Source organism: Cetorhinus maximus, chromosome 18, assembly GCF_964194155.1.
Source record: "Cetorhinus maximus chromosome 18, sCetMax3.hap1.1, whole genome shotgun sequence".
NCBI classification, from domain to species: Eukaryota; Metazoa; Chordata; class Chondrichthyes; order Lamniformes; family Cetorhinidae; genus Cetorhinus; species Cetorhinus maximus.
Genome location: NC_135896.1, coordinates 73,407,758 through 73,431,336, shown reverse-complemented (window position 1 = coordinate 73,431,336; position 23,579 = coordinate 73,407,758). Strand labels below are relative to the sequence as shown.

Sequence of the window (23,579 nt, the reverse complement as noted above, 5' to 3'; positions counted from 1 at the left end):
AAAATCCTGAAAGAGAGAATCTATCTCCACTTGGAGATGCAAGGTTTGATCAGGGATAGTCAGCATAGCTTTGTCAGAGGGAGGTTATGCTTAACAAATTTGATTGGATTTTTTGATGAGGTGACCAGGTGTGTAGATGAGGGTTGTGTAGTTGATGTAGTTTATGTGGAATTCAGCAAAGCCTTTGACAAGGTCCCGCATGGGAGACTTATAAAGAAGGCAAATGCACATGGGATACAGGGTAATTTGATAAGTTGGATTCAAAATTGGCTTAGTTGTAGGAGACAAAGGGTGATGACAGAAGGCTGCTTTAGTTACTGGAAGCCTGTGTCCAGTGGCGTACCACAGGGATCTGTGCTGGGTCCCCGATTATTCGTCATTGATATAAACGACATAGATGACTATGTGGGGGGTAGGATTAGTAAGTTTACGAAAGACGCAAAGATTGGCCGGGTGGTTAACAGTGAGGTTGAGTGTCTTGGGCTACCGGAAGATATAGATGGAATGGTCAAATGGGCAGATAAGTGGCAGATGGAATTTAACCCTGAAAAGTGTTAGGTGATACTTCCTTGTCAAATTACTCCTTCCAAAGTGTATTCAATGAATGGCATGACACTAGGAAGTTCTGAGGAACAAAGGGACCTTGGCGTGTGTGTCCATAGATCTCTGAAGACGGAGGGGCATGTTAGTGGGGTGGTGAAAAAGGCCTATGGGACACTTGCCTTTATCAATCAAGGCATAGATTACAAAAGTAGGGAGGTCATGTTGGAGTTGTATAGAACCTTGGTGAGGCCACAGCTGGAGTACTGTGTGCAGTTCTGGTCGGCACATTATAGGAAGGATGTGATTGCACTGGAGTGGGTGCAGAGGAGATTCAACAGGATGTTGCCTGGGATGAAATAGTTAAGTTATGAAGAGAGGTTGGATAGACTTGGGTTGTTTTTGTTGGAGCAGAGAAGACTGAGGGGCAACTGATCGAGGTGGACAAGATTATGAGGGGCATGGACAGGGTGGATAGGGAGCAGCTGTTTAGGGGGATGTGAGGAAAAAACTTTTTTACCCAGAGGGTGGTGACGGTCTGGAGTGCATGGCCTGGGAGGGTGGTGGAGGCAGGTTGCCTCACGTCCTTTAAAAAGTACCTGGATGAGCACTTGGCACGTCATAACATTCAAGGTTATGGGCCAAGTGCTGGTAAATGGGATTAGGTAGGTAGGTCAGGTGTTTCTCACGTGTCGGTGCAGACTCGATGGGCCGAAGGGCCTCTTCTGCACTGTGACATTCTGTGATTCATGTGCTTCATAATCTATTAACACCCAGGGAGAAGAGGAGCAGCGTAGTACCATTCATAATATTTTGTTTGTATGTCACAAACTTCCAAATGTAGCTTCATGGACTTTTCTTACCAAAGCATAGATTGATTGTGTTTTGATTTCTCACTCCTATCCCTGTAATTTTTTTTTCTCTTTCAAGTATTAATCCAATTAACTATCAAATGGTACTATTGAATCTGTATCCGCCAACAGGCAGCGCATTCCAAATCCAAATCACTTGTCACATTTTCTTTTAAAAAGGCTTTTCATCATGTCGCTTCTGGCTCCTTTTCCAATCACTTTAAATTTGTGCCCCCTCATTACTGACCCATCAGCTATTAGAAACAGCTTCTCATTTTATTTAATCTATCTAAATTGTTCATGTTTTTAAACACCTCTATCAAACCTTCTCTCTGTCTTCTCTGCTCGACAAAGAACAACCTCTGCTTCTCCAGTCAATTTAGTTAACTATAATCCCCCATCCCTGGAACTAATCTGGGTTATCTCTTCTGTACCTTCTTCAAAGCCTTCATGGCCTTCCTTAAAATATGGTGCCCAATACTTTAGCTGGGGCCAAACTCGTTTTAGGTAGGTTTAGCATTACTTCCTTCTTTACTTTTGTACTGTCTGCCTCATTTTATGAAACTCTGGATCCCATAAGTTTTATTAACTGCTTTGCTAACCTGTCCTGCCACCTTCAAAGATTTGTGCACAAACCTCCCCAGGTTTTACTCCTTTTGAAATGATACAATTCATCATATGTATGTATATATATACAAAATATTTGTTAGCTGTAGTGGTTTTTTGCATGAAATATATTGACACATTTCTTTTGCAGTCTATAGTCTGGCTAGGATCAGACTTTTAAAAATAAACTTATATCCATCATTAAAGCAACTGTCCTTGGATGTGAACAAGAGAAACACTGCCTTATGCCCATACATGCAAAACCAGTTTTCTGATTTTTCTGTTCTTGTGCTTGCTCTCCTAAAGGGAGTAGACAAGTTCTTGCACGCCCATGGAACTATTCCAAAGTACCTACACAATCATGTATCAATCAAAGCAGCCACTAATGACCGGTTACTTGATGCTGTGATGCTTTCTTAGCAAATAATTATTACAGGTGTACTAACAGCAGGATTTATCAGATCAGGAGTGAAACTCTTGGCTGATGATTCTTTCCCTGCAGACAATTGTAGTGCCCTCACCCTGATTGAGTCCAGGGATCAAACATGTGACCTTCCAGGTTGGTACAGATCACTACCATATATTCATGCATTTACTGAGTGAGCCTTTGATGAACCCTTAAACCTACTTGTATATAAAGTTTTGAGTTTGCTGAATGATCCAATTTTTTAGAGCATGAATAGCTTTGCATCATTGTGTCTCATAACATTACCTTTTTTAAGGTAACACATTTAGATTTTCAAAATGTTGACATATTTCACTTGTGAAGGCACAAGTATGTCTGTCATTTTAAATAATCTTTCAGATTATAACCTCAATGGCATTAATATTATCGATCAAACCTGAGGGAAAATTCATACATGTTTACAGATAACCTATTATCCTCCATCTGCTGTTACACTTGCATTTTAACCATTATACTCCTCTAATTCTGACCTTTTGAATATCCCTGATTTTAACCGCTCCACCATTGGTGGTCGTGTCTTCAATTGCCAAAGCCGTAAACTCTGGAATAGCCCCCCTACATCTCTCTTTCTACCTTGCTTTCCTTCTTAAGGCACACCTTAAAACCTATCTGTTTTGCTGAGCTTTTGGTCATCTGATCTAATATCTCCTTATGTGGCTCAGTGTCATATTTTGTTTTATAATGCTCCCATGAAGTGCCTTGGGATGTTTTATTGCATTAAACACACTATTGTGTTGAATGAAAATACACCAAGATTAAGACTATATTGTACTGCAAATCAGGTAAATTGGTTAAAATTGTGAAGAAACCAAAGGAAAAAATATCATGTGCTTGCTGGTTATCAATGCTAGGACCTTTATCCCTAACTAATTTTATCTCTATTATCACCACTGCAACTTTTGGTCAGGTAAATAAATAAAATTAAACATTAGAAGTGAAATGAATGAATTTGTTTTAATTAAATTGTGTAACTGTGTCTGCACTGCTAATTTATGCTTTAAAAGTTTTAATTCAATTTAAAGAAATTATTATAGCCCACCATTAATGACGCTTGTCCCACAGGTCCATCTATTCCATTGTATAGTACCAGATGCAATTATATATTTATCCCAATGCAACATGCTTCCATGGCAACTGAGTCAGGGCCTTAGGGGAAGATGCTATGGGAGAGTAAAAGGTGCAGCTGCAGCTCTACAGACTGACAGGACTGGCCAGCATTTTCTTTTTAATGTTTGCTATTGGAAGAATTGCCATATTGCCACAACTAATTTGACAGGAGTACACAATTCCTTTTCAAGGAGAAAATTCGCAGCACAATTGATATGTCGGAGGCCACTTTTAAATTTGTTTTATTAAGCTGAGGAAGTCCTTATCACAGAATGGCTGTTTTATAAACACTTAAACACAGTACAGGTCTCAGTGTGATGATATTCAGTGAATTTTTAAAGAGTGAATGAAGTAATTTTGTTAATAGATTTCATTGCTGATTGATCTGAGACCATTACAAAAAAAAAGTCAGCATTGTTCTCTCTATCCAGCTTTCTGACGGCATTTGTATTCCTCATGCTTATAGTTTTTTTTTAAAACAGGAAATGGGCCGACATGATGACCTTTGGTCCTTGTTTTACATGTTGGTGGAGTTTGTCGTTGGGCAGCTACCATGGAGGAAGATAAAGGACAAGGTATTTATAAAAACAATAAACTGAAGCACAAACGCAGAATTCAGTGTACTACTGAAAGATTACAGTGACTTCCATTCAGTTAATTACCTACACAGCAACTGGAATGGAAGTAAAAGCACAGTGCAACGTCAGCAGATGTTGGTCTTATTGAGAATGGGGTCCTTTGTGCAGTTGGTCTGATATCTTGACTGCAGGGCTTGTATGTCTGCATAATACAATGCTTTTCATCATTAAAAGCCATCTGTATTAATGAAGTGCAATTAAACATTCATGAGACTGAGGTTGAAGTTAAAAGTCCAGAATTAACAGCACCTGCTGGTATTCATACATACAATCCCTTCTTTTGCGGTTTTCAAGAAATTCTGAGGACTTGGATAAATTATAAACTGCAGCTGGCTATAGCATCCAAAATGCTACCTAGCTGAATTAGCTAACTGAGCACAGACTGGAGGCTAAACCTAGCCCTTTCTGGTCTGTATAGATCAGCCAGACACCATATAAACTAGTTGAACCACTTAAAATAAAAGGGTTTTACTCTTCTTAACTTAGCTATGAACGTTTTCTATTAGTGAAGCACAATGCGTTTTACCTTGTTTTAAAATCAGACTCAAATATATTGCCTACATGAATGGTGTTTTAGTTACCTGCTTTCAAAATCCCACATGGGAAAGGGAATATAACTGGACTAATAATTAGAGAGGAGTCATATGAATACAAAAAATGAGCTAAAATGCCAGGAGCATCAGAAATAAAATGGATGAGTTTGAATTGATGATCGAGAAATGCCAAATATAACAGGATTCAATTAAAGCTGGCTAAAGAAAGACTGAGTGGGAAATAAATTTGAAGCACTATGAGCTTCAGGATCAAGAAGGTTGGGGTGACATTTAATAAGGGAGTTTTATTTGTTGCTTGGGAAAAGGAACTGGGAATTAGCATAGATTCTCTTTGGGTCTGGAAGGTGAACCAAATAATATGCTTCAACAAAAACAAAAATACCTGGAAAAACTCAGCAGGTCTGACAGCATCTGCGGAGAGGAATACAGTTAACGTTTCGAGCCCGAATGACTCTTCATCAGAACTAAGGAAAAATAGAAAAGAGGTGAAATATAAGCTGATTTAAGGGGGCAACCCAGGTAGAACTGGATAGAGGGCCAGTGATAGGTGGAGATTGCCAAAAGATGTCATAGACAAAGGGACAAAGAGGAGTTGAAGGTGGTGATATTAGCTAAGAAATGTGCTAATGGGGACATTAAGGGTGGAAAGCAGGACGAGCAAGGGATAGATAGCCCTAGTGGGGGTGGGGTGGGGGAGGGAATCGAAATAGGCTAAAAGGTAGAGATAAAACAATGGATGGAAATACATTTAAAAATAATGGAAGTAGGTGGGAAAAGAAAAATATATATAAATTATTGGAAAAGGGGGGATCGGAATGGAGGTGGGGAAGGAGAGAGTTCATGATCTAAAGTTGTTGAACTCAATATTCATTACGGAAGGCTGTAAAGTGCCTAGTCGGATGATGAGGTGCTGTTCCTCCAGTTTGCGTTGAGCTTCACTGGAACATTGCAGTAGGCCAAGGATGGACATGTGGGCATGAGAGCAGGGTGGAGTGTTGAAATGGCAAGCGACAGGGAGGTCTGGGTCATGTTTGCGGACAGACCAAAGGTGTTCTGCAAAGTGGTCACCCAGTCTGCGTTTGGTCTCTCCAATGTAGCGGAAACCACATTGGGAGCAGCGAATGCAATAGACTATATTGAGGGAAGTGCAAGTGAAATGCTGCTTCACTTGAAAGGAGTGTTTAGGCCCTTGGACGGTGAGGAGGGGGAAGTAAAGGGGCAGGTGTTGCACCTTCTGCGGTTGCATGGGAAGGTGCCGTGGGAGGGAGTTGAGGTGTAGGGTGTGATGGAGGAGTGGACCAGGGTGTCCCAGAGGGAATGATCCCTGTGAAATGCCACCAGGGGTGGTGAAGGGAAGATGTGTTTGGTGGTGGCATAATGCTGGAGTTGGCGGAAATGGCGGAGGATGATCCTTTGAATGCGGAGGCTGGTGGGGTGATAAGTGAGGACAAGGGGGACCCTATCATGTTTCTGGGAGGGAGAAGAAGGTGTGAGGGCGGATGCGCGGGAGATGGGCCGGACACGGTTGAGGGCCCTGTCAACCACCGTGGGTGGAAAACCTTGGTTAAGGAAGAAGGAAGACATGTCAGAGGAACTGTTTTTGAAAGTGGCATCATCAGAACAGATGCGACGGAGGCGAAGGAACTGAGAGAATGGGATGGAGTCCTTACAGGAAGCGGGGTGTGAGGAGCTGTAGTCAAGGTAGCTGTGGGAGTCGGTAGGCTTGTAATGAATATTGGTGGACAGTCTATCACCAGAAATTGAAACTGAGAGGTCAAGGAAGGGAAGGGAAGTGTCAGTGATGGACCACGTGAAAGTGAATGGAGGGGCGGAAATTGGAAGCAAAATTAATAAATTTTTCCAGGTCCAGACGAGAGCATGAAGCGGCACCAAAGCAGTCTTCGACGTACCAGAGAAAGAGTTTTGGGACGGGGCCTGAGTAGGACTGGAACAAGGAATGTTCCACATAACCCATAAAGAGACAGGCATAACTGGGACCCATGCGGATGCCCATAGCCAGACCTTTTATTTGGAGGAAGTGAGACGAGTTTAAGGAGAAATTGTTCAGTGAGAGAATAAGTTCAGCCAGATGGAGGAGAGTAGTGGTGGATGGGGATTGTTCGGGCCTCTGTTCGAGGAAGAAGCTGAGAGCCCTCAGACCATCCCAGTGGGGATGGAGGTGTAGGGGGATTGGACGTCCATGGTGAAGAGGAGGCGATTGGGGCCATGGAACTGGAAATTGTTGATATGATGTAGGGCGTGAGAGGAATCACAGATGTAGGTGGGAAGATACTGGACAAGGGGAGAGAGAATGGAGTCAAGATAGCAAGAAATGAGTTCCGTGGGGCAGGAACAGGCTGACACAATCGGTCTGCTGGGACAGTCCTGTTTGTGGATTTTGGGTAGGAGGTAGAAGCAGGCCATCCGAGGTTGGCAGACTATGAGGTTGGAAGCTGTGGAGGGAAGATCTCCAGAGGAGATGAGGTCAGTGACAGTCCTGGATGCTTTGTCTTGTTGTCAATTATCCAATAAATGCACCTCCTTATTTACTCTAGCAACCGCTTCATGGCATTTCCATGAAAGATCTACGCACTAGAACACCCAGACCTCTTTCATTCTCCACCTGTTTTAATGTTTTTTCGGTATGGTGTATGTAAGTTCAGCATTTGCCCTACCTATATGCATAACACTGCACTTTTCTAACTTAAAACATTCTTTGCTAGTCATGAGCTCAATTCCTGAGCAAACTAAATCTGCTTGAAGCAGTCAAGCATTGTCTAGAATACTGACACTTGCACAAGTTGTAGTGTTAATTTTTTTTCATAGGGCCTTGGTTGGATCAGACTTGAGTACTGTGTGCAGATCTGGCCTCCATACTACCAAAAATAATGAAGCCACAGGCAAATGTACATAAAAACATTTTCAAGGTGTGAACCAGAATTGAGAAGATGCAACCGGTAGGAAAGATTGAGCAAAATGGGCATTTTTTCTCTGGAAAATAGAAGATGAAAATGAGATCTGATAGAGGTGTTTAAAATTGAGAGAAGGTTCACAAGAGCGATGTGGAAAAACTGTTTGCACTTTTGGATAAGCCCAGAACAAGGGCTCAACAACAGATGAAGTATGGAATTTAGGAGTTTTTTTTTACATGGAGTGTGATGAGAATCTAGAACTCATGGTCTTATTGAGTGGTTTAAGTACATAGCATTGACGAATGAGCATTGAGATGAAGCTTGAAGGAAATAGTGTGTCAGTATGAGGGCCTGGGATTCCACAGAATGTTTTGCTGCTTGAATTTAAGGGTGAGAAACCATGAACCCAAGAGAGATAACTAGTTGAAAAACTACATGGACCAAACTTGTATTTTTATGTATTTTCTGTTTTACAAAAGCTCAATGTCTCCTTCAAAAAGTAAGGAAGGTTTAGCCATTAGCTTGCTTTGGATTTCCTTGTGGTACTACTTTGATAAGGCAAGTAAAGAATTTGTTGTCTGCCAAGCTATAATGCTGGTGCCATCAGAGCAGGCAAAGGAGGGAATATAGTTCTTGCAATTTTGTCACCTCCAATATATTTAAGGAGCTCCTTCAATTGGAGGGAATGGAGAAAGGGGCTGCCTGAGTAGGGAAAACAGCACAAATGTTGTTATAAGAGTATTTTTACTGTTTAATGTGTTCTTGTGTTCTCACCCAAAGCAATTTCAAGGTAATTGCTACCTCCTGAAAAACGGTAAAACAAATCAGAATTTATCATGATAAAGCCTTGATCGGGCCAAGTAGGGTGTATGATTCCTATATGCTGTATTTAGCAAAAAGATGCTCATGCAGTGGAAAGCATTCAGAGAAGGGCAATAAAGGAGACTACAGTAGACCATTGAACTATAAAAGAAGCAATATCTAGTTTAGATAGAAAAAGAAAATCAATTATGAATTAGAAGCTAAACATTTTAAACAAGGAAAAGATTGATAATTTGTATGAGGTATTTAATGGAAAGCAGGAAAGACTTTCATTTAAAGCGGCACCTTACATTGCCTCAAGATGCCCAAAGTGTTTGACAGAAAATGAAGTACTTTTTAAAGTATAGTCCACTGTTGTAATCAACATTCCCTCTTATTTCTGTTTGCTGTGAATGGTCAGCTTGTTGCACTGCACAATCCCTTCAAGATTAACCTGCATGTGTGCACCCTAAGGGAATGTTGTATGCATGCAGTCTGTTTATTCCCTGTGCAACACATTCCCAATTGATGCGCACCTCACAATTTTGGGAGAACCTTGGTTGTTATGTGGAAGTATGGAAGCTAATTTGCACACATCAAGTTCTCACAAACAGCAATGTGACTTTGATCAGTTAAACCATTTAAGTGTTGATGGTTGAGTGATAAATATTGGCCAGGGCTCAGGGGAGAAAATTCCAATACTCTTTTGCCAAAAGTGTCATGAGATCCTTCACCTGCCACCCACTCCCCAGCCCCTCTCGGAGCAGACAGACCTCAGTTAGAAGTATCATTTGAAAAACAGCACCTCAGATAGTGCAGCACTCCCTCAGTACTGACTTGGGAGCATCGGCCTAGAGACCTCAAGTTGCTGAAGTGGAGCTTGAACCCACAGACCCCTGAATGGGAAGCACGAGTGTTACCCAGAGGACCACAGGTGACACCTTTTCTGGAAAGAAACTAAATAAAAGAGCCAGTGGCTAACATTATAAAACAAAAGAACATGAGTAATATTTAAGGTTTAAGGTTTTTTTTGTTGCTGAGTCTTGAGTTATAAAGTAGGCTGTCATCTATAATTAGTTGATGTAGTGAACTGACTGGAGCTGAAACTTATGACCTCAGTGTTGCTAATTAGATGTATATGGATTAAATCTGTGTCTGTTTTTTCTGTTCTGTGTTTACAGGAACAAGTAGGCTTGATAAAAGAAAAATATGATCACCGCCTTATGTTGAAGCACCTCCCCCAAGAGTTCGCTTTATTTCTGGAGCATGTTCTTTGTTTAGATTATTTCACCAAACCAGATTACCAGGTAAATTACTGTACAAGTGTGAGTGAGAATCTTAAACAGACCCATCATAGTTCCATGCGCAGAGTCTCTGCCAAATCTCTGCCTTTCTTCACCTAGTTGCTGGAAGATACTGTAAGAGTAACAAAAGCTTCTCGTGGCCTCCAGTATTTATTTTCTCCATGTAGTAAAGATCCTTGCCTCCTCCTGAGTCCAGCTGAGATTAGGAACTCTCCATGGGGAAACTTCCTATATATGCCATATATTATGAACCTGCAAACCCATTCGTGAAAGCCACCGTTACACTTTTGCCATTCGTAACATGTGGAAATTCCACCCTGCCCCGCCTCCATAATGAATAATTGGAGATATGATGTTCTATCTCACCACTTTGGGGTGAAATGTGCTTGTACACTTGCAAGCTGCACCACTGAGCTATTAAAGTTTGGTTTACTTATTGTTCTTTGTCATTCATTCAGTCATTCCTCATACACTGTAGGAACCTAACAAATCTTGGACCTGGAGAATCAAGTGTGTTTTTGTTCTGACCTCATCAGGATCACCTGTCCTGTATAAACATTCAGGGCCTGTAAGATAGCTTTTACTCAGGGACAGACTAAATGGACCAACTTTTTTTCCCTATCTGACATTTTTGTGCACTTGTATCTAGGTTTGACAGAATTTTTAAGTTCTCAGTATTCCTTTCCCGCTTCCAAGGCCAAGCCTTGCTGTTTTTAGCAAGTATTAGTAGAGGGAAGTATAGTTATCCTTTTATCTATCTTACCTGTTTCATCTTATGTTTCATTTGTTGCATGCAGGCTGTTCAGGCACTGGTTTGTTGCTACAATTCTAAGACTCTCTGGAGAGATTTTCACTGGCTCTATTGGGCAGAAATAACGTGGTAGCAACCTAAAAATCAGGGGAGTGCAACATTCTGCTCTGTTCCTGCTCCCAATCTGGCCAGTGCCATCTTGAAAGGACTCTTGAAAGGGCAGCTGAATCACCTGCTTTTTGTGGCTGGTGGATGACCCAGATTGTCATTTTGAGACACAACTGGACAAAGTCATTTTTCTCACCACCACCAACACTGTCTCCCACACCTACTACCTGAACCGCCGGATCTATGTGCTGCCTTGGCTGCAGTGGGGCACCCATTTGTCAGAAGCGCGATGAGAAGACCAGAAGATGGACCAAAACTCCTACCAGCACCAGTTGATGGGCTGGTTACCCATTCCACTGGCCTTCTGCCCAGTGCTTAAAAATCTATCTTCCAAACAAACTGCCTGTCTGGAACCTATTGTTCTCAAAGTCTCTGTTGAAATGCTGTGACCTTGTACCTTCAACAGGACTGTTCTTTTAAAAAAAAAGAGAAACTCCTGAAATTCTCAGGATATCACACACACAATCACAGAGCAGAAGAGGCCCTTTGGCCCATCAAGTCTGCACTGACACATGAGAAACACCTGACCTACCTACCTAATCCCATTTACCAGTACTTGGCCCATATCCAATGGGGATCATATTGCACAAAAAGATAGCTCAAAATATAGGTTTGTCTTATTTGTTTTATAAAACCAAAACTATATTTAGGATATAGCTGGTCATGTAAGCATAGCTGGTATTTATTGTTCACCCCTAGCAGCCCTTAGAAGATTGTGGTAGGGATTCCCTTTGAATCTTACACCAGTCCTTGTGGTGATGGTGCTCCCATTATGTAGGGATAAATCAACCCAGTATTGAGGAAGAAATATTGTCATGATTTTATATGACTTGGAAGTGAAGCTATTCTGACAGTGTTGCTGCTTGTGTCTTTCTCAGTAGTAGACATTGCATTAGAGAGCTCAGGCACCCAGTCTCTAGAATGAAGGCACAACAGAACACAAGATGGGAACCTCGGGTGCACCACTTTGATCTCTACTGCGATTGCCGATGCCTGATTGAGATCCAGTATCCTCAGTGGATTCTTTATTTTCTTGTTCAGACCCAGGCCCAATTCAAAAAAAAGTGTACTATATAAGCTGTTTCTTCATGCTCTCAACAATCTCTGGTTGCAGGGGATGTACCCAGGTGTTCTGTTGGCCAGGTAGGTGATCAAACTAAGGAGAATACATTACACAATGATGAATAATATTAGCAATTAAATCATAGTTAAGAAGGTGGCAGATTTGTCATTCTGTATTTAAATCCATTACAAGGAGCGCTCTTATTAGGATCTTTAGGTCAGAAGAGATGGCTGCTCCTGCTGATTATCAAATAGTGCAAGAAATGTGTTCGTCCATTTTCTGTTGCAGATTGACATGAGAATTGCTCAAACTGTGTCTACTCCATTTTACAATCCACCAAATCTCGCTTAGATTCTCCACTCTAGAATTAACAAAAAGGTGGACCTAAAAAAAAGCCGAAGACACTGAGTTGGGTCCTTCAGGTCAGTACTAGCCTCGCCCATCCCTCTTGAATTTAGTTTTGCAGGCAGTTTAGATCATAAGGGCTTGTTGGACTGAGTGATCTTAGGAAAACATTCCTAGTTCAAGGCCAATGGCTCGTACCTCTATAAATCCACCTATAAATTGCCTAATGTCTTATTTGTTCATGTTAACATTGGGAACAGGAACAGAGCAGCAAAGATTAGGACCAGCTAGGCCTTCTTTCCCCCTGAATTCTTTTATGCCTCTTGCATTATGTCTGATTGATAAAGGAAATAAGATTTTCTTCCTTTTTGTAGTACCTGCACCATTCTGCAAACAGCCTCCCTTACACCTTTGGAAACATTATTTTTGTTTGATCGCAAAGAAGTTGGAGAAACTTATTTTTAAGGTCATAGAAAAGAATTAAGCTATTATACAGGTCCTGGGTCTCTACAGAAGGCAGGTTGCGGGATGATAAAGTAATGGACAATCCCAATGATTATGGAACACAAAAAAGCATGATTCCCTAGAACCTAGTAAGACTGACCAAGCTCCTACAGTTTGGGATGCTATTATTCAACGCATGACAAAACTTGCAAGCGAACTGTACTAATTTTTATTTACAATAATTAAGATTTAATTGTAAAAATGTAACCTTGTTACAGAAGTGGCGAAATGATGGTATATAAACAAATATGCTACTCCATGCAAATACAGCAAGGAAAACCTGCTCTACAAAATAAATTAGAATTATTTTTCATTTCATCTCATCAAATAAAATATAACTTGTGAAATATTGAAAGTGATACAACACTGCAGGAGGATGCAAACCCAAGATTCAACAAACATCTTTTACTGTTTCTTCCCAGTTATCAGTAACGTTGGACCTCTCTGGGTTGTTTTGCTATTTTAGTTAGTGGTTTGGTAAGTTTGTAGACCTATCATTTTTTTAGTATTTGAAAATATGGCTGAATTCAAAACCATGTAAGTATAGTCCTGAGAAGAAATAGAAACTATTACCTCTTGGCCAATTGTTGGCTGCTATTCAATTGTGATTCATCAATAATTCTTCAGTGGCTGTGAATTTTGCAGTGGCATGGTATGTTGGTCATTCATTCTAAAATGTGTTTCTTGCAAAGATGCAAAACAGTAAAATCTGTCACAAATTCCACATTATCATAATTGATATCAAGGTGACATTCTCATCTTGAGTACTCCAAAAGCCATTAAAAATCACATGGGCTTTATTGAAGGAGTGAGTGCCTGTTGAAGACCCTGCTTGTAATCACTGCAAGCTATGTATCACCTTATTTTCTCTCTAACTATCCCATTCAGCATACCTGGCCCATTACTCCACTGTTTTAACTTAGTTAATCCTGGTCTGCCTTTATTTCCCTTTATTCTGCAGTTGTTGATGTCCGTATTTGACAGCAGCATTAAAGCACACGGGGTTGTTGACAGTGACCCTTTCGACTGGGAGAAAACTGGGACAGATGGATCACTTACCATGATAACCACCTCCACCACTCCTCAGCTACATACACGGCAGACACCTGCTGCTCTTGGGTGAGTAGGGCACCATTAGAAGATTGTCCTAAGGCTGCTGTTGATACTTTGAATCCATAGGAGAAATATTTCACAAAGTAATAGTGCTCCCAACTATGACGATTCAGGCAATGCTCAAAGTGGCGTCATGGATCAGTCGAGAGAAGGCCAGTTCACCAGTGTGTGTTAATTCCAGCTATACTTGTGAAAGACCCATAAGTGATCTAATACTTGGGATGCAATTGCAGAATGATATTTGGAGTAGCTGGGGGCGGGGGGGAAGGAAGATTGATGTAATTCTTTTAGTGATCATAGTGAGGAGGCGGTGGCATTGTCACAGGACTAATATTCCAGAGACCCAGGTTAATGCTCTGGGGACCTGGCAGATGGTGAAATTTGAATTCAATAAAAATCTGGTATTAAAAGCCAGATGCTGACCATGAAACCATTACCGATTGTCGCAAAAAACCCATCTGGTTCACTAATGTCCATTAGGGAAGGAAATCTGCTGTCCTTACCTGGTCTGGCCTACATGTGACTCCAGACCTACAGCAATGTGGTTGACTCTTAAATGCCCTCTGAACAAGGGCAGTTAAGGATGGGCAATAAATGCTGGCCAAGGCAGCGATGCCCACATCCAATGAGCGAATAATAAAAAAAATCAGTCAGTAGGTGGTTGTAGGATTTGGGCTGTCTCCCAACAGCATTAATATATATTCGCAGGCAGGCTGTTTCATAAGCAAACCAAATCTTCTATAAACTGGAACCTGTGCCTGTGTATTGTGAATGGGATGGCATGTCACATGATTAATGTCCTTTTTATTGCGGGATATCACAACAGAGACTGCATGAGATGCCTACCACTTGCTCAATTTTACTGTGGAAGTTGGTAACTAATCTCTCATAGGTCAGTCTTTGCAATTGAAATTAATAAATTTGCACAAATGTAGTAAAACACACTGAAATTATGATACTATAAACATTCAGAAAAGAATAAAGATGAAATAAGTCAACAGAATTTGAGTGTCCCTTATTTCTAACAACCCAGTAATCAGTAAGACTTTTGAATTTTTTTACTTCAGTTTCCCAATACAAGGGTAGGTGATATTGATGCCCATTAAATTAAGTGCAAATTTCAAAAATGAAAGCTCTGAATGTGAGCACCTAACAAAGACCATTGAGCAAAGCCTGAAGCTTTGTCCTAGCCAAAGTGCCCCTAAATAAAGCATGGGTCAATGCCACAACAGTAAATCATTTGCATAGAATCTCTTGCTGAGACTCCATTTGTAATTGGCCCATGCTTTAACCATGTGTAATCTATTTAGCCCTAGGACAAATTTTCTGCATTCCAGCAGGTCTCTAAGGAGCAAAGAATCTTGCTACGTACAGGTGAATGGTTGATCATCCCACCATTTTACTCAGTTTATTGAGGAAGGACCACATCCATCTTAACACCAGTTATTTCGAGAACAAGTTAACCTTGTATGCCTGTAGCCACACACATTAAAAAAAATCTGTACTTAAAGGAAGACAAAAACCCAGCTTTTATAACAGGTGGCAGCAACTTTAATGCCACATAGAGCATTTATCATCTAAGTAAATTTTAGAAACATGGTAATTTTAGTTAAGCTTTAAAGGGTTCCTCCTTGTTTCTTAATTTCTTAATGTATCTATATTTATTTAAAGAACTTGTAGGCCCTATATGCTTTTCCTTGCTGATTCTTCTTGTTCCATCTCTACCCGTTCCTTCCCAGAGTCAAAATTGTGGAATTCCTTACCTTCTCATGTATTCTCTTCTTCCTACAATCTACACTTTTTAAGACCAAAGCTTAGCAATGCCTTACTTCAAGACTTAGTTACATTTTTGAGTTTTACTCCTATTCTTTCATGCTTCACAGCAAAGACTGTTCCTTAAATAAGCTGCTGCTCCCTGGTGTTTGGTGTTAAATAGCGGTGGAACAGATGACCACAGTGCTTTATTTAGCTTCCTGGATATGGTGCAAGTCCTCTTGGGATTTACTAGCCTTGGGGAAAGCAGTGGAATAGATGCTATCAAACCATGGCTTAGGCTATAAACTATGGAATAAGGTTATTGAAAGTAATGATGAACAGTAATAAGAGACACTACAGATAACAATAGTTTATGAAACTTCGCCTACATTATCTCAACATGAAAATAACAAATTGTACCATTCCCTGCTCTAGTAATTCTTTTGGTAATATGGAACCTGGATCAGTTGGCAACATAATTTGTACCCATTTCCATGTAGCCTCCAGTGCCCATCTTGATGGCCTCGGAAGAACTGAATAAAATACTTGCAAAGCTTCCTGATGTATACTTTCCTTCAAAAACACAAAAAGACAAAAGGAACATTTACAGATTTGGGAACTGTCCCTTGGAGTGGTGTCAGATTCCATCTAACTGTCACCTTGCTGCAGACCCCATTTGAAAATTGACTACTCTGTAGAATGAAGCAAGTGGTTAACAATGTGTTCTGCATCTTGGGGGCCTGGCTCAATGACGTTCTGCACCTTGGGACTTCTACTTCATTTCTCAGTTTCACAAGTCAATTGGCATAAAAACTTAAATCACTAAAATCAGTATTACCCAGAAGGAAAAAACGGTTCAAAATTGCCCAATCCCAGTAAGACTGGTACCAGTAATAGTGGAGTTCCATTTTAAGGTGTACAAGACCAGTTCAGACAAGTTTTATTGATACCTTTCATTTCCAAGTTTGACTGGGTTTTCCTTCTGGGTAACATGTTTGTGAATTGCTGCTAGTAACTGCTAACATCATTAACATGAAAAATTCATTATAAGTTACTGTAATAATGGTTGCGGTAAGAGCAATTTTATTTTGATGTCCTAGCAGACGCAGCAGTCTGCATTCACATAGATTGCAGTGATGTTGTTGGAGGGCAAACATGATGTTTGAGGACTTTAGGATATGGTGACGGGGAAATGACAAAATCAGTGACTTCAATGCTCTCCCGGCCAAACTCTTGCTTTACACCCTCCATAATATTGAGCTTGTCCAAAACTTTGCTGCCTGTAATTTAACTCTCTCAAAGTTCCATCCACCCATCACCCCTGCTTGCTGACTTATGTTGGCTTGTGGTGCTTAGATTTTAAAAATTTTCATACTTGTTTTTTAATCCTTCCAAGGCTTTACCCCTCCTTAACTCTGCAATGTCCTCCAGCCCTTCACCTCTCCCAAGATCTCTTCATTCTTCCAAATCCAGCTGTTTCTTCATCCCCAATTTTAATTGTTCCATTAGTGGCAGTCATGCCTTCAACTGTCAAGCTTTAAACTCTGGAATTCTCTCCCAGATCTCTCCACCTCTCTTTCCTCCTCTTCATTTAAGATGCTTTTTAAAACCTACCTCTGTGGCCAAGCATTTCTTCATCTTTTCTAATACCTCCTGAAGTGGCTTGTTGTCAGTTTTTGAATACTAATTCTTGGGATGAAGTTGTTGCAGAGCCTGTAGATAGGCAACAGATAGGAATAAAAGATGACTGCAAATGGAGAAGCGTTAGACAGAAGATGGCATGTATGGGGAATGGAGCAGAGAAGGAAGAAAGACTTAGAATTGGGAGATTGAAAGAGCCAGAGTCAATAAAAAAAAAAGGAAAATAAAAAGTTTTTAACATTAAAGAATTTTTTATTTTTCTATTACAGAGAGAAAGCAACAGAGAGAAAGAAACTGAGACAGAGTATATGGGATCTGCACAGACAGGCTTCACTGTGGACTGGGGGCTAGTCGAACTTGCTTTAATATTCAGAATTAGGAAAACTGACGTGAAACTTTAAGTAAAAGAATCACATTGGAGCCCTGATGAAATATATTCCCTGGTGGGAATACCTAATTTGAAATGGGATGTTACAGAACAGCTGGTGTAACTTTCAAAGTACACAAATAAAATGTTTACCATTAACAAATTTAATAAGGTTCATCTTATTTCATTTGTTAAATAGAAAAAAGTATGAAAGAGTACATAGAATAAGACCCTGAGCATAGTTGGGGCAAAATATCACATGCCCATACACGGATTTAATGTAAGAAGATTCCATTCCAATACTTACACGTTGACTTCCAAATTAAGCCATCCCTGCCGTTCCAAACCTTGCTAAAGACATACAGCATTTTATTCCATTACCTTTGACTGCTGCGACTTTGTCTTCCCTGAACATCACAGCAACTGATGAAAGAGTTGTATTGTCAGTCATTGAATAGATCATTTGCTGTCTCCTATTCAGGAAATAACATGGCACATTAGGAAACCTAAGGGAGAGGGAACTATGCAGATTACAAAACACTTTTTAAAATCCATATACTGCAACAGTTTGCATTTATATAATACTGAATATCCAAAGATGCTTCTAAAAGGTGTAGGGGTAAGATACACACTGAAACAAAGAAGGATGGGGATGAAGGAATGGCAAGACATTGGAATAGGATATGAGCAAGTGTTTTGGATGAGCTGAAGTTTACAGAGGATGGGAGTCCTATCTGAAGAGCCTTGGAGTGGTTCTGCCTTAATTTTATTCTTTGCAATATTTTTAAACAAAGCTAATATAAATGGGATATTTATCTTGTAGGATGTGGTAGCATAGTGGTTATGTTATTGGACTAGTAATCCAAAGGCTTGGACTAATGATCCAGAGACAAGAGTTCAAATCCCACCACAGCTAAATAAAATCTGGAATTTAAAAAAATGAATAAGTTAGTGTCAGTAATTGTGTCCATAAAACTATTGGGAAGTCATAAACACCTGTCTGTAGATCAGAATGAATATTAGGATATACTATTTTGTGAAGTCATTACAATTTGTCATGGTAGTTAGGGAAGAATAGCTGGCCAATTTTGGATTATTAAAATGATTGTGCACGTGTTGGCAACAATTGCCTGTATTTCTAAATACTCAATTGTGGGTAGATGTCAGCTTTATATTAAGGAGGAAAATAAGCATTGTCTGCTGACCATATGATGAAAAACTTTAAAAATAGGGAGAATTAGGATGAAAGCCCAAAGGTACAATCATAGAGAAGGTTTTTGAAATCAGGCAGGATCGTGCAAGGTAGGGCAAACTGTTCAAGGATTAGATAATTCGATAGTTGGTCCTGGGACTAAACTGTGCCCTGCCTACATAGAATGGAGTTTGCAAGGTTGAGTTGCTGCCTAGACAACCTGCAGGACATGTCTGTTGTTAGCATTCCTGCATTGTTGGAGTGATTTGGATTATTTGGGCTTCTAAGAAAAGGCTCTAACATGAGATAGACATTGCTCATGAATGTGCTGTTCAGTTCTATGATTCCATTATTTTAAGATTGTTTTCAGCTGGATTTGTCTCATTAAACATTTAGTTACTGGACTGCATTAGGTTATCTAAAAGCTTCACTCATGAAGGGTGTTAACTCATTAGAATCACCTCAAACTACTGTTAAACCCACTCTGAAAATTCAGGTGAAGTTTGTTAAATAAATATTTTAAACTGTCTCAACATGTAGTCAGGAAGGAAACTAGATACAAGTGGTTCATCTCGGTCAAATCAGATCATAGTATTTTCTCACGTGTATAGTAGTACTTACATTGAAACAATAGAGAAAAAGCACATTGATGAAACACCTTTTACATAACAAAGTCTTAAACTTGATAGCATCTAAAATCCCAGCCTTACCAAAGAGAAACACAATGAAAAATAGCTTTCTGTACATTCTTCAGTTTTCTTGAACATACACTGGATACTACAGTGTGGGAATATAGTTCTGTATTAAACCACACAAGTTTTTCAGAACTAAGAAAAACTTAAGTAACTTTATTTTGTAGTAAAAACAAAATGCTTCTCTGACTTTACTTTTAATTTCTTTCTTCCCCATCCCTCCCCCACATCAACTCCCTTCCTCATTAAATTACCTTACACAATGCACAGTTCTTAGTAACTAAGTGCTTTGGTCCCAAGCCTCAATCACTGACTTTTGCTGCAACCGTTAAGAAATGCACAACATGCCTCTTAAATTTTTCACAACCTCGTTCCTGGCCAGTCTTCCTCCCAATAGTTATCGCAATTCGGGAAATTGCAGGCATAATCCTGCCACTATGTAGCAGAATCTGTTAAACTGCTATGCAACTGAAGAGGCTTAAAACCTAATAGTTTTGTTGGCTGTTTGAAAAGTCTTATGCAAAGATTCTAGATAGCCCTTTGAATAAGCAAAGTGTTAGATTTTGTTGGTTTCTTGTTGATAACTTGTTCTAAACAGGAAAAGTGATCATATAATTTCCCCATCAAGTTTACCTGCTTTCAGTTACTTTCCAACAATAGGAAAATGTGGTACATTATGGTCAACTGACCATTTCTTAGGAAGAATACCTTTCTTAGCTATCAGAGAGTGTGCTTCACTGCAAGATTCTGATACGTATAAATAATCTGATGTAATTGATCTTTTTTTAACAAACTGATCAGCATATCAAAAGATTGATCTCCAATGTATTCCCCTGCTTCCTTGATCCACAAATGTACTTAGTACTCATTGGCACTTAACACAGACAATAAAATAGCTGCTCAGCTGCCTCCTCGCCAATGTGCTGCTCAGAATCTTAGTGCTTTAATGGCTCTTGATCCAAAATTGACATTGAGTGGAACATTGCCTGAACAGCCAATGAATGTAGAGGTGAACCTCAGCTGTGCAATCACAGAGCCATCCTCAGGATCCTTGACAATGAACCAGTTAAAGAGAATTAGCTGTCCATTAGCAGTGTCATTATCTATTCATATGCTATGTAATTTATAAATAACGAGACAGCTGAGGCAATCGTCTTCCACCAATGGGGAAATGTCACTAAAGTAATGACAATAACTGAGTTACATGGATCACCAGGACTGATTGCAAGAACATAGCATCGATGGGTTGTGTTTTGGAAAGCACATTTTATTCATAAACAACTGACATAAGATTTTGCCATACTACATACATTGCAGTATCTCACTCCATAATAGAAACATGCACTTATTGCTATAACTTGCTTTTTCACAAGACAGCTTTTCAAGAGAGGACCTAGAACTTCACAGCACAGAAGGAGGCCATTCAGCTATTGTGCCTACTGATTTTTTGAAAGAACTATCTGATTAGGCCCATTCTCCTCCTCTTTCCTCATAGCCCTGGATTTTTTTCCTATTCAATTATATATCCAATTGCCTCATGAAATATTAAATCTGCTTCCACCACCCTAAAGTCAGTGCATTCCAGATCATAACAACATTAACCCGCCTCTCTGTCAGTCAGACGAGTGTGTAGTCAAGAAACATCCTTTAATTAATCTAGGAAATTACTTTTTTTCCTCCCTTGGAAAAGTGGACTGTATGAAGTGTCTTGCCACTTGTGTTTTGGCAGAATTGCTAATGCATCACTGGTGCCAGGAGATCTGATGAAAGAAAACACTGATGAGGTACTGCAGGATGAACAGCTCAGTGATGGTGAGAATGTTATTCCAGGCATCATTTGCCCCGAAAGAATGGCAGAAATGCAAGAATCCCATAATGCTCGAGCTCCTTATATTGGAGAGAAGGATGTTTGGGAAGAAATGGACATCAACAGGAACAAAATGAAGATGGCTGGCTGTAAGGTAAATTGGGTTTAGTATCTTAAATGAGGATGGTAGAGTTTATAGGTTATAATAGAGACCGTACTATTTGAGTTATATTCTTGCTGGCCATCTTTATGAAAATGATATGCAAAACTATGATCTTGTATGGAATTGACCCTTGCATTTTTTCCTTCAATGGTAGAGTTATAATAATAAGAATTTATTATATTATTAGATTTATATTTATATTATGTTACGCTCGAAGATTCTGTCCTTTTGGTCACCAGCAACCATTTCATTAGTAAACATATTTTGTACAGATATTGATGTGTGCTAGCTATTTTCAAAGGCAAGCATTGAAAAAAACCTTGTTATATAAATTATGCAAAATTGTGAATAAGATAATTATTGGATTGGATTTGGATTATTTTACTGATCTGGAGATTGATGATGCTATTATGTCTTTGCCACTAGTATACAACCAAGTGTTGACCCAGAGCTACTATGTCCACGTCAGCTGTCCACATATCAGCAGTTTGTCCCTCAACATCTACTTTTATGTATTAATACATATTATATATAATAAAGTTTAAGGCCATTAATTTGCTGAAGTAGTTAAGAGAAATAAAACAAAAGCCAGTAATCTGAGATTTGGCCTTTCAACCATTGGCATTTGGATGTGAATATGATGTAAAAATGGATGGTTTTTAAGAATTTCTTATCCTTATCAGCACTTCAAAACTAAGAAGAACGAAAATGACTTTGTCCCTGAGTTAAGACATAAAAGCCTAGTTTTGAATATATTTTAAAACATTATAAATCTCAAATCCTAAATTTTGATTTTTGAACTTACTTATTCCACCTCCAGCCCAGGCATTTTCAAACCAGCTGCAGTCAATGCCATTGCAGCAGGAGGTAAAACTGGCAAAATTGTTCCAAAAGCACGTTGCCTAAATGTTTTGTCCTTATTTTATTTAATATGTGGTTGGGTTTTGTTGCCTTTTTATAAAAATCCCAGTAAGCAATGTTTTATGCAAATAGGTTGACAGATCTGCAGAAATGATACATATAGCTAAAGTCTATATATCTTTAACAAAAACAAAAATTGCTGGAAAAACTCAGCCGGTCTGACAGCATCTGTGGAGAGGAAGACAGAGTTAATGTTTTGAGTCCGTATGACTCTTCATCATTTTGTTTTTATCTATATACTTTAAGTGCTCATGATGAATTTGGACAAGGAGTTGCTAATTCTTCCCCCTCTTTTAAGTCCCCTGCTTCACACATCACTTGTTAGATTAAAAGATTTGTTTTTTTATGAATCCAGTCATGATAAGAGATCAATAAGTTCAAAAATAGGGCTTTGCCTAGAATCCAGCACAATAAAGCTATTGCTTTACTAAGCTGTAGTGATAAAATAGCAGTTAATCCACCACAGTGCTGTTGCCTAACTCTTACCTTCATATAGGAGGTAGAAGTGGGAAGGGGAGATAACAGGACATGGAGCTGGAAGCAAAAACAGGCATCAGGTGGGAAAAAAGTGCAAAAGACAGAGCAAAGGACCAAATAACATCAAGGGCCACTATTACACACCACTATTTTTGTACATGATGGTTTTCATGTTCCTATTTATATCTGTATTGGACTTGGCTGTTCTTATTAAATATAGAAATCTCTAAAGATCTGCAATCACTAACAATTTTCTGAAGCTAATTACCAACTCTAACCCAGTTGTACCATGTAGAGCTCCTATGTTAAAGAACCATAGCTAGATTGTTGATCATAAACTCAAAAATTTACTTGTTGCAAAATAATTGGTCATTTGTTTCTAGGTACTGATCAAACTAGAATTGAACTGTGTTAGGTACCCTGTGTATTAAGATTAGTCTCCATTATTTTCCATGGAAATTGTTATCTATTTTGAAAATCATTTGAGTAACTCTTATATCTGCTTTCAATATGCTTTTTAAGAAGCAGCTGCCTGACTTGTCTAGGAGAACTGGATTCACTATTTCTGTAAGAAATACTAATGCTTCAGTGACATCCCAGAGATGTCTGTGGGAGGCAACTGAAGCCAATTGCAATTAAGAACCATACTATCTAATATGTCATCCTATTTAATCATCCTTGGTCAGTACCTTGCCCTAACATAACCACCCTTAAGGCCAAAATGATAAATGATCCATTACTAGTGGATCTTCCATGACTTTGCTTGTGATAAATTACAGGGTACATTGATTAATGTTGTGTAACGTACAATATATTATCAGGGTTTATGGTGATTGAGGAG

General features: G+C 39.4%; 1 protein-coding gene across 2 annotated transcripts in view; it reads left to right on the top strand.

Annotated features, from left to right (window-relative positions):
• Nucleotides 1-23,579, top strand: part of LOC144693247 (tau-tubulin kinase 2-like) — a 313,940-nt gene that overhangs the window by 218,476 nt on the left and 71,885 nt on the right. For both annotated transcript variants that reach the window (XM_078562916.1, XM_078562915.1), the window contains exons 8-11: nucleotides 4,053-4,145; nucleotides 9,657-9,782; nucleotides 13,572-13,729; nucleotides 21,100-21,331. In XM_078562916.1, coding sequence (XP_078419042.1) covers nucleotides 4,053-4,145; nucleotides 9,657-9,782; nucleotides 13,572-13,729; nucleotides 21,100-21,331 — 609 coding nt within the window. The remainder of the gene's footprint in view (nucleotides 1-4,052; nucleotides 4,146-9,656; nucleotides 9,783-13,571; nucleotides 13,730-21,099; nucleotides 21,332-23,579) is intronic.